The sequence below is a fragment of the Cynoglossus semilaevis genome, chromosome 11 (assembly GCF_000523025.1).
Source record: "Cynoglossus semilaevis isolate Cse_v1.0 chromosome 11, Cse_v1.0, whole genome shotgun sequence".
In the NCBI taxonomy this organism is placed as follows: Eukaryota; Metazoa; Chordata; class Actinopteri; order Pleuronectiformes; family Cynoglossidae; genus Cynoglossus; species Cynoglossus semilaevis.
In genome coordinates, this window is record NC_024317.1 from 10,669,232 (window position 1) to 10,679,658 (window position 10,427).

The window sequence follows — 10,427 nt, forward strand, 5'->3', positions numbered from 1 at the left end:
AAATAAATTTAAAATAGCCTAAAGAAAAACTACTGTACTGTATTGAAATAGAGCAGGTTTACAAAAAAGAAAACAATTAAACAATAGGTAATTGTTAAGTTAGCTAAAATATTTAGCAAAGTTAATAAAAGTGAACTTTGGAGGGTTTTTTTGGTGACCAGTGATACTATTAAAAAGCTTGTTTGGTTAAAATATGGTTTATGTTTGTCCAAGTGTGATTAAAAAGGCACTTTCCACCACCTTTACAGCTGGGGCTCAGAATGAAGTGTCCTTTTAAACACGAACGCACCATGAAGCAGCAGCCCCAGCTATTCCTGGACTGAAGTGTGGTAAGACAGGCAGCACAGCAGCAGCACGAGGCCAGAGGAGCTCCTCTGTGCTACGGCCAGACTTCTTTATATCTAACCAACTGTAAATTGACTAGGATTCACTACTTCAGGTGGTGAGTACATGTTTTTTCACACCACATAACGCGATAATCGTTTTAGTATTACATGGCAACTAACTCCTCGAAGACAACTTGACAATAACGTTGTCATGAAGAAACAAGAACATTTTTTAGTTACGTTCACAGTGACATTGTATGGAATGTAAAAAGCATAGACGTATAATAGTAATATCAACTTTGAAACCTTAACCTAGCATATGAACAAAATATTGGGAAGAAATAACAATACAAGCAGGTTTATCAGCAAGGCCACGAAGAGTTCATACTGTATGTTTCTAATAGCTAAAACATTGAGAAATGTCTTCTTAATTATAAGTTACTTAAAGGCAGCACAGGATTAAAAAAAAACTTAAGCAAAAAGGGTCCACAAATAGCATAGGTTTGTACGTTTGCTGTGCTGAACAAAATGTTCCCGTCTTATTACTTAAGTGTCTTGAAACATTTTAATTACACAATTCAAAAGTGAAGACTTACTTCAGCTCAACAATGTTGAAGGCCGTTCAACATGTTTACAAGTGTGCAGTGGTAGTGCAGCAGTTCCAGTCGTAGTTCAGCTGCAGTCATGGGCTATTTACGTTGACATGCCATTCAATGGGCTAAAAATAAATCCACATATCTACTGGTTGCTTTAAAATGTCAGTGCAAACAATCTCCTGCTGCTGCCACAATTTAAAAATATAATAACAGTAAGTATTTTGCTCTAATGTTGTACTGATGTTGTTGTTGTAGGTCTGCTGTAGAAAATAGTGAGGATATCACCATTTCACAGTTTATAGCCCCAACAAAAACACGGCAATGCTGAAGTTAGCTGACATATTCTGTAGTTATTATTATTGACATTGACAAAATAGATTTTTATAGCACAAGTTACAATAACAGCTGTCATCAGCATTTTCCTTGGCCTAGCATATCAAAGAGCACTGTCACATGGGTAAAGGAATGTCCTATATTGTAAAAGTCAAGAGTCAGAAATTAGGCTAAGTTACTTTAGAGATACATACGTTTGTCTTTCATAGCACACCTAATTCAACAAATGTAAACTCAAAAGTCCACATAAACTCATTATAAATCTATGAAACTATAAAAGATATTAAAAGTTAACTTAAAACAGTTAAATTGTAGTTTACTAAAACAAGTACCCATGAAAAGGTGAATTAAACATTTTTTATTTTTTTTTTTGCAGCCTCTTAAACTAAACTAGAAGCTGTGGTGAAACACTCTAGGAGATCATGTCGTCATCCTATGCTGCTGCTATATCAGCTCTTCGTACATTAAACTCTCCTGACACCCCCGGATCATCATCTTCTGGCCCAGCAGGGATTCCGACACCTTCTCCTCGCTTTCACAAAATCCACAAAAAGCCTGCAGTTGAGGAGGAACAACCCCCTCCTCCAGATCCCCTGAGGACATATGAGGAGCAGCAGGAGAACCCTGAAGACTATGGCATAGGTAGGCAGTAAGGCCGCACCCACCACGATCTCTGCAGCTCTCGTGGGTCTGCTCTGATACCAACTGTGTTGCAGGCGGTTATTACTCTGTGGAGATTGGAGAGATTTTTGTTGATCGTTATCAAGTGGTGAAGAAGCTGGGATGGGGCCATTTCTCCACTGTGTGGCTCTGCTGGGACATGGTGTAAGTACTGTTTGTATTTACAACAGTTAGTGACACCTATTGGTGACAACTGTGGTGGCCTTGATATGCCAAAAAGGACAGTTGGGGCATTGAATCAAACATTTTTCTATATATTGGTCGGCTGGTCATGTGATTTAATTTATGTCAGCAACTTGATGTTGCACCCAAGTATTTAATGGTAGATTTGAATTAGAATCAGAAATGTTTTTATCCCTGCTTTCTAAATAATATATTCAATTTGCAGGAAAAGACGCTTTGTGGCCTTGAAAGTAGTGAAGAGCGCTCCAACATTCACAGAGACGGCACTGGATGAAATCAAACTTCTGAAATGTGTCAGTGTAACAACATAGATTTTCCATTCGTTAAAAAATTTGTTAAAACAGAACAAAACGAAAAAAAACCCACTTTATTTACACAAAGTAATGTTGCAATGAAGTTCACTGTGTAAAAAGTACCAGGAACACACAACTAGCATCTACATTTATACTATTTATTTATTGAAATATGAATGCCAGGTAAGAGACAGTGATCCCAAAGACCCTAAGCGTGAAAGAATTGTACAACTCATTGACGACTTCAGGATCTTGGGCGCCAACGGAGAGCGTATCCTTCATTTAAGGGTGGTTGGCCATGGTTACCCAATGGGCTACCAAGTCAAAGAAATGTGTGCAGCACTGCTGTTGGCATATGGACAAACACATATTTGAAGGCAATTTAGAATTTCAAACCACTGTTGATAGTAGGGTTTTTCCTACTTTGCTTTAAAACAAATTGTATTCACATAAAAATGTGTAACTAACTGTGATTGGCAATCATGCCAGACATTGGACATTACTGACCTGCAGTTCAAAAGATGGAAGACTGCATAAAGTCAGTGACTTTGATACAATATAAAACAAAGTCCTGAATGGATTCCAAACAGATGTGTGCATGGTTCTAGAGGTTCTAGGCCACCAGCTGCTGAGGTGGATTGTCAAGTCCAATTACACCGGCCTTCCGCTGGCCTGTGTGAAGAGCATCCTCAGACAGGTCCTTTACCAAGCCTCCATACTTCATTATCGTACTATACTATACTATATTATCTGTTTTTTGTCAGACTGACTGCACCTGCTCATGTGTGCCCCCAGGTTTTACAGGGTTTAGATTACCTACATACTAAATGCAGGATGATCCACACGGACATTAAACCAGAAAACATTCTGCTGGGCGTGGACAACACTTATGTCCAGAGATTAGCTGCAAACACTAAACTGTGGCAGCTGCCGGTCACCCCTGCTCTCAACAGCTCAACAGGTCAGTGATGCTGGATCAAGAGTCACCCTGATGATGTGGTCGTCATCAGTAGTTTCCAGCCTATGATGAAGCATGGTGTTATTTTCCCTTTTTTTTACTGATAATTCTGTTTTCTTGCAGTAAATGGTGGACTCAGTGAAAAAAAGGTGTGTACACCTAAAAAGTCTTGGGTTTCAATAATATTACTTTTTTCAAATGAAATAATGATGTTTTTTCCTGCCTGACCTTTCTCAGAGTTTCTCTAACGTTTTTGGCAAGTTGACCGAGGCTTTTCATAACTTTGGGGAGTGGGTAAGATGTATGTTGTGTTGAGATTTTGTACTTGACATCAATCATTTTCCTATATTAATAATCCCACCATTTGGATTAGTCTGAAAAAAACAAAACCCAGGTATTAAATACATGTATACACCAGCTGCCATTAGCTTTCTGTTCCAGCAATACAGAAAAAAATCATGACTTGAATTGAATTCAATTGATTGACAGCCCTATTTCAAATATTATAGCTGGGATACAATGTTTATAATATGAATAATGTTGTATTATAGCTTTGCTTCTGACTCTGGTTTTTTAAATATGAGGGCGACCACAGTGACTACTGTATACGTTGGATTTGAATTATTTGCCAAAGTATTTTTTCAGTCCATTTTAACATCCTGCTGACTAAAGTTTCCCTCTTAGTCCAGTAAGGTCTCCAAAAGTCCAATTGTCAGACTAAGACGGAAAGTCACTCGTCAACAAGGGCAGGAGAGGACAGCCGTGCTCCCCCCGTCCTCTGTTGCCAAACAGAGCTCCAGCAGTCAGTCTGGTTTCACATTAAGAAGACAAACCCTGTTGTTGGAAGACAGACTGGAATTTGATCCACAGAACCACAGAGCATCCGTCTGTTCGTGGACCACTTTCAACATGGGCGCTGGGTCACTGCCGTTACATCCATCTGCAGAACCGTCACTGCCATCACCACCACCATCATCATCTTCTCACTGTGGTCAGTCTTTACTTTGCCTTTAGATTAAGCAAATTTTAGCTGTTTTTGATGTATCTTTAAGCCTGATTTTGAGTTAATCCATTTCATTTTATTTTTATTGACTTTTTGTTATTATTTGGCTAAATGAGTTTCAGTTAGTCAGGCTTTCAGTCATGGTGCCTGTGTTTCAGGTAGCAGTGACTCTGACGTACTTTTAGACCTGTTGAATCCACAGAATGCTGATAGAATCCTAATCAAGATTGCCGATCTGGGCAATGCCTGTTGGGTGGTAAGTAACTCTACCTGTAAAACCAACTATTTTCAAACATTTGATGTTAAAAAAAAATTGTTGTCAGCAAAAACACTTCACTGAAGATATCCAGACCTGTCAGTACCGTTCTGTGGAGGTTTTGATCGGTACTGACTACGGCACCCCAGCTGACATTTGGAGCTCTGCCTGCATGGTAGGCAGAATAAGTTCTCAAATAAAAATATACTATTCTTGGAAAGTTTTATTTTCGATTGGTTGTCATTTGGTTTCTCTTTGTTTTATAGGCTTTTGAGCTCGCAACTGGGGACTACCTGTTTGATCCACAATCGGGAGCCACGTTTTCCAGAGAGGAAGGTCTGTTTGTAAATCATGTCATGTTGTTCCTTAAATTAAATAATTGTACATTTTATAAAGGAATATGAAGGCAGGGTGACAGCAGTGACACACGAGTGCAGGGGAGCGTGGGAATCTAGCCGCCTAAGCTATTTTCCCATACAGTGGTTATGAACAGACTACAAGATGTGATCAAGTCAGTTTTCATGGATTAATATGTTTGCAGATGACACTGTAGTGTGCACTGAGAGTAGAGACTAGTTGGATATCTGTTCTAAAGAGACAGAAAGAGAACATGGCAGCTTCACTGACCCAAGCTGTAGAGTATGAGGTGCCAGGCAAGAACTGTAGTCTGGGCTTGAGGAATTGAGAGCTGGAGGCAGATGATGTATTTCGGTAAAGTATGGAAAAATGTGTGTTTCCTCAGATCACATTGCCCATATCATTGAGCTACTTGGACCCCTACCATTACAGTTTGCTTTCTCAGGGAGAAAGTCCAAACAGTATTTTAACCAAAAAGGTAAGATTATTATCCTTCAAGTTTTCTTGAGTAAAATTTGAACTTTTTTTCAATACGTTTTGAGATTAAATGTCTGATGTATTTTCGTGTGATCTTGGACAGGTCAACTGAAGCACATCTCAAAACTCAAGTCCTGGAGCCTTTTTGAAATCCTACAGGATAAATATGATTGGCCGCGAGAGGAAGCCATTAATTTTAGCTCCTTTCTTTTGCCCATGTTGGAGCTGTTACCAGAGAAAAGAGTTACAGCCGGCCAATGTCTGAAACATCCATGGATATGCTCCTAGATACAAGTCCACTCGGCTCTGAGCCGAGCGGACTTATATCATTGGCCATCAATGGACTATTTGATAGTCCATTGATGTTGGTGAAGCTTTGGGAGGGGTTTGGTGCTGGCATCAAGGAAACAGCCTTAATACATTTTTTTTTTCATACAAGTGTCATCATCAGTTTGTAATATGATGTCATATATCACATCAAAGACACCCTTAGAAACTTACCCAGATACAACAGTAGCATAATAAATACAAAAACGTTGAAAACATCAGTTGAAGTGATAACTTACAGACGGAAACATTTATCAATTCACAGAATTATTGTTCATTTTTTATTTGTTTAAAAGAATATTTCACTGCAAACATGTCTGATGGAGCTGAAGATTCTGGGAATGTAGTTTCTCTGAAGCTGAAGAGGCGTCCAGCTGAGGAAGAGTTCCCAGATCTCAGTACGCACAACAACCACATGGCCAAGGTGCTAACACTGGACATGTACAAAATGCTGAGAGAGAGGGCTACACCCAATGGATACACCATAGACAACGTTATCCAGACAGGAGTGGACAATCCAGGTCATCCTTTCATCATGACTGTGGGCTGCGTTGCTGGAGATGAGGAGACATACGAAGTCTTCAAAGAGCTGATGGATCCAGTGATTGAGGACAGACATGGAGGATATAAGCCAACGGACAAACACAAGACTGACCTCAACCCAGATAATCTGGTAGGTGGTGATGATCTTGACCCTAACTATGTCCTGAGCTCACGTGTCCGAACAGGACGCAGCATCCGTGGCTTCTGCCTGCCGCCCCACTGCAGCCGGGGGAGATCTGAAGGGGAAATACTTCGCCCTGAAGAACATGACAGATTTTGAACAGCAGCAGCTCATTGATGACCACTTCCTGTTTGACAAACCCGTGTCTCCCCTGCTGCTGTCTGCAGGAATGGCCCGTGATTGGCCTGATGGCAGAGGCATCTGGCACAATGACAACAAGACGTTCCTGGTGTGGGTGAATGAAGAAGACCACCTGCGTGTCATTTCAATGCAGAAAGGAGGCAAAATGAAGGAAGTGTTCGAACGCTTCTGCACTGGACTCACCAACATCGAGAATCTGTTCAAGGAAAAAGGTAATTCGTTCATGTGGAATGAGCATCTGGGCTACGTTCTGACCTGTCCATCCAATCTGGGAACAGGTCTGCGAGCAGGTGTGCATGTGAAGCTGCCCAACATGAGCAATAATGCAAACTTTGACGAGGTTCTGAAGAGGATGAGGCTTCAGAAACGTGGAACTGGTGGCGTGGATACGGATGCTGTTGGTGGGGTGTTTGACATCTCCAATGCTGATCGACTGGGCTTCTCTGAGGTGGAGCTGGTGCAGATGGTGGTGGATGGAGTCAAGCTGCTGATTGAGATGGAGAGAAGACTGGAGGGTGGTCAGTCCATTGATGACCTGATGCCTGCCCAGAAGTAAAACACATCCTGACATGTAGTTCTAATAATCTCCCCTGCCTCAATAGCCATTAAGAATTTAGAAAATACAAAGTAAAAGTAGAAAATTGCAAATTTGTAGAAATTGGCAAAGGCAAGAGAAGAAAAGTTTTGTGCAACAAATTGTGCCAATAGTGGCTAAACAGTGGGTGAAGCCAAAGAAACAGGACTGGTTTAGTACAAACAAAGATGAAGCTAAGATTACCAAAAACAACTAGGAGCCAAAAACGGTCATCGTAGAAAAAATGGTCATTTATATGTTTGATAATATTGGGAGATCTAGACACAGTAGAAACATCAAAGAGCAGTCACTGCAAAGAAAGTCATCACTAACTGTACATTTAATGTTACTTTATCATTACTGTATCAAATGTAACATCAATAAAGGAATAAATTATGGTTTCAGAAAATTTAAAAATTTTAATGTGTGTAGAAGTATTATTACATACATAATAGTGGAATATCATTTATTTTAAATACAAATTACCTCCATTGCAAGCAAAATTTCTGAGCTGGTAAATGACCATTTGTTAAATATTTAAGAATATGTGAGCTGAGCAAAACGTTTGATAGAAATGTAATGACAGGTAACTGTTACAAGGAAGCTGTAACAGTTTTTGCTAAGAAAACAGTAGTTTGTTTAAAAAAAAAGATTACTGAACAGGAATACTGGGTTTTCATCATATTTTTTTGATGAAAATTAAAATGTGTTTTGATATAAGATCCATCCACATAAAAAGAATGAAGTGTAAGAAACGTCAGTGTTTAAATAACAGTTTTGGAACCAACTAGCTCCCTGTCAGATAGTGGCTCTTACCATATTTTCCGGACTACAAGTTGCTCCGGAGTATAGGTCAAACCTGTGCCCTCTAGTGGCTGTCAGTGTGAAAATAACGAACATATAAATTTTTAGTGGTACAGGAATAGCAGATATTGGCACACAAGCATAGAGTGCCATCTTGTGGCTGTCGGTGTGAAAACTAACGTGAAATTATATATTTTAATATACAAGTTGCACTTGAGTATAAGTCGCAAACCCAGCCAAATGATGAAAAAAAGTGTGACTTATAGTCCGGAAAATACAGTAATTCACATTTGACCAATTGGTCCTAGATTGCAGCTGCTAGAGGTTCCTTTGAGCATGTTTTTTACCTGATCAAAAGAACAAGTCTCACCTCCAACAAATGTGCTTTGGCGAAACATTTGGGGTACAATGAATGTCTGATTGCACAAACATATTTTAAGCTGCAATTACCATACAATATCCACTATTATCCTTTGCAGACAATCAAAAAGTAATGATGTGCATTCATGTGACAGAAGGGTTGGCACAGTGAGTTTATTCCATTCCCAGTTGAGTCTGAAGAGTTGTGTGAATGTAGGAACATGCTGATGTTATGAAATGTACATTAGTAGTAAAAAAACAAAACAAAACATTTTTTTATTCAATAATTACTATTTTTTATATAAGAGTTGATAATGTTACTCCAGGAGCGCCATTGTAGATATTCCAACATATCTAGGAAATGGAGAGAGTACAACAAACAAAATATCTATCCATTAACTGTGAGATGTTTTTTTCCTCTCTCATTTGCTCCCACACCACTTGAAGAACTTCAAAAACAAACTGCCATATTGTTATTTGATCTGTTCATCTAAGTTACAGAAGTCATCCACCAGTGAAACCAAGTACAGTATAATTATAATGTTGAAGTACAGTTAATATGGCATATATCAATCCTTTCATCATCAGTGAAATCACTTTTTTAATGAAAGGCGTTAAAATAAAGACTTTGAAGTTTTTTTATTAGACACTGGGAGGTTACACAGCACTATTTCATGCAAGCTCTTGCAAAACCACAAAGAAAGAAAACTTCCTGAAATCAGCCAAAGAGAGAGTTTTACTAAACATCCGAGTAACAAAGTGTATAAAAGTTTATCAAGTTCTGTTGATTTGTAGAAAACAAATAGACTGTAAACATGGCCGATGTTGACAACCTCTGTGACTGTATGTTCTCACTCACACTGAAGAGGCTTCCAGCTGAAGAAGAGTTCCCAGATCTCAGTACGCACAACAACCACATGGCCAAAGTGCTAACACCGGACATGTACAAAATGCTGAGAGAGAGGGCTACACCCAATGGATACACCATAGACAACGTTATCCAGACAGGAGTGGACAATCCAGGTCATCCTTTCATCATGACTGTGGGCTGCGTTGCTGGAGATGAGGAGACATACGAAGTCTTCAAAGAGCTGATGGATCCAGTGATTGAGGACAGACATGGAGGATATAAGCCAACGGACAAACACAAGACTGACCTCAACCCAGATAATCTGGTAGGTGGTGATGATCTTGACCCTAACTATGTCCTGAGCTCACGTGTCCGAACAGGACGCAGCATCCGTGGCTTCTGCCTGCCGCCCCACTGCAGCCGGGTGTTTGACAAACCCGTGTCTCCCCTGCTGCTGTCTGCAGGAATGGCCCGTGATTGGCCTGATGGCAGAGGCATCTGGCACAATGACAACAAGACGTTCCTGGTGTGGGTGAATGAAGAAGACCACCTGCGTGTCATTTCAATGCAGAAAGGAGGCAAAATGAAGGAAGTGTTCGAACGCTTCTGCACTGGACTCACCAACATCGAGAATCTGTTCAAGGAAAAAGGTAATTCGTTCATGTGGAATGAGCATCTGGGCTACGTTCTGACCTGTCCATCCAATCTGGGAACAGGTCTGCGAGCAGGTGTGCATGTGAAGCTGCCCAACATGAGCAATAATGCAAACTTTGACGAGGTTCTGAAGAGGATGAGGCTTCAGAAACGTGGAACTGGTGGCGTGGATACGGATGCTGTTGGTGGGGTGTTTGACATCTCCAATGCTGATCGACTGGGCTTCTCTGAGGTGGAGCTGGTGCAGATGGTGGTGGATGGAGTCAAGCTGCTGATTGAGATGGAGAAAAGACTGGAGGGTGGTCAGTCCATTGATGACCTGATGCCTGCCCAGAAGTAAAACACATCCTTACAGACAAGAACCATTTACCTGTAAGATTAGACCAAGAGAATAAGAAATTAAAACAAACACTGGAAAAGGACAAAAAGAAAGAAGTAAGGATGCCCATATCCATGAAATGTCATTCTTCAAATGGCTCCAACATTTACAACCAACTCCTAGATTTGTCTTAGAGGCTTTATCATAGGGA

At 40.2% G+C, this 10,427-nt stretch overlaps 4 protein-coding genes across 4 annotated transcripts in view; all 4 read left to right on the forward strand.

Moving 5' to 3' along the window:
* LOC103386273 (contactin-4-like) overlaps nucleotides 1-10,427 on the forward strand; it is a 695,358-nt gene that overhangs the window by 201,339 nt on the left and 483,592 nt on the right. The window lies entirely within an intron of this gene.
* LOC103386284 (SRSF protein kinase 2-like) lies at nucleotides 258-5,771 on the forward strand. The gene is made up of 15 exons (XM_008320468.3): nucleotides 258-442; nucleotides 1,632-1,897; nucleotides 1,972-2,080; nucleotides 2,325-2,412; nucleotides 2,596-2,683; nucleotides 3,003-3,109; nucleotides 3,208-3,373; nucleotides 3,494-3,519; nucleotides 3,608-3,664; nucleotides 4,055-4,361; nucleotides 4,532-4,629; nucleotides 4,697-4,804; nucleotides 4,896-4,965; nucleotides 5,372-5,464; nucleotides 5,567-5,771. The coding sequence occupies exons 2-15, from the start codon at nucleotides 1,678-1,680 to the stop codon at nucleotides 5,749-5,751; spliced, it is 1,722 nt and encodes a 573-aa protein (XP_008318690.1). The 5' UTR covers nucleotides 258-442; nucleotides 1,632-1,677; the 3' UTR covers nucleotides 5,752-5,771.
* On the forward strand, nucleotides 6,009-10,375 carry LOC103386283 (creatine kinase, testis isozyme-like). The gene is given in 3 exon segments (XM_008320467.3): nucleotides 6,009-6,561; nucleotides 6,563-7,216; nucleotides 10,243-10,375. Coding segments are annotated over 2 exon segments (1,107 nt in total). The 5' UTR covers nucleotides 6,009-6,103; the 3' UTR covers nucleotides 7,212-7,216; nucleotides 10,243-10,375.
* On the forward strand, nucleotides 9,054-10,427 carry LOC103386281 (creatine kinase, testis isozyme-like). The gene has a single exon (XM_008320466.3). It carries the CDS (start codon nucleotides 9,209-9,211, stop codon nucleotides 10,235-10,237), a length of 1,029 nt encoding a protein of 342 aa, XP_008318688.1. The 5' UTR covers nucleotides 9,054-9,208; the 3' UTR covers nucleotides 10,238-10,427.

Coding starts and splice junctions, on each gene's coding strand:
- LOC103386284 (XM_008320468.3), top strand. CDS start 1,678: ATGTCGTCATCCTATGCTGCTGCTATATCAGCTCTTCGTACATTAAAC. Junction 1,898..1,971: donor CCCTGAAGACTATGGCATAG/GTAGGCAGTAAG, acceptor ACTGTGTTGCAG/GCGGTTATTACTCTGTGGAG. Junction 5,465..5,566: donor ACAGTATTTTAACCAAAAAG/GTAAGATTATTA, acceptor GATCTTGGACAG/GTCAACTGAAGCACATCTCA.
- LOC103386281 (XM_008320466.3), top strand. CDS start 9,209: ATGGCCGATGTTGACAACCTCTGTGACTGTATGTTCTCACTCACACTG.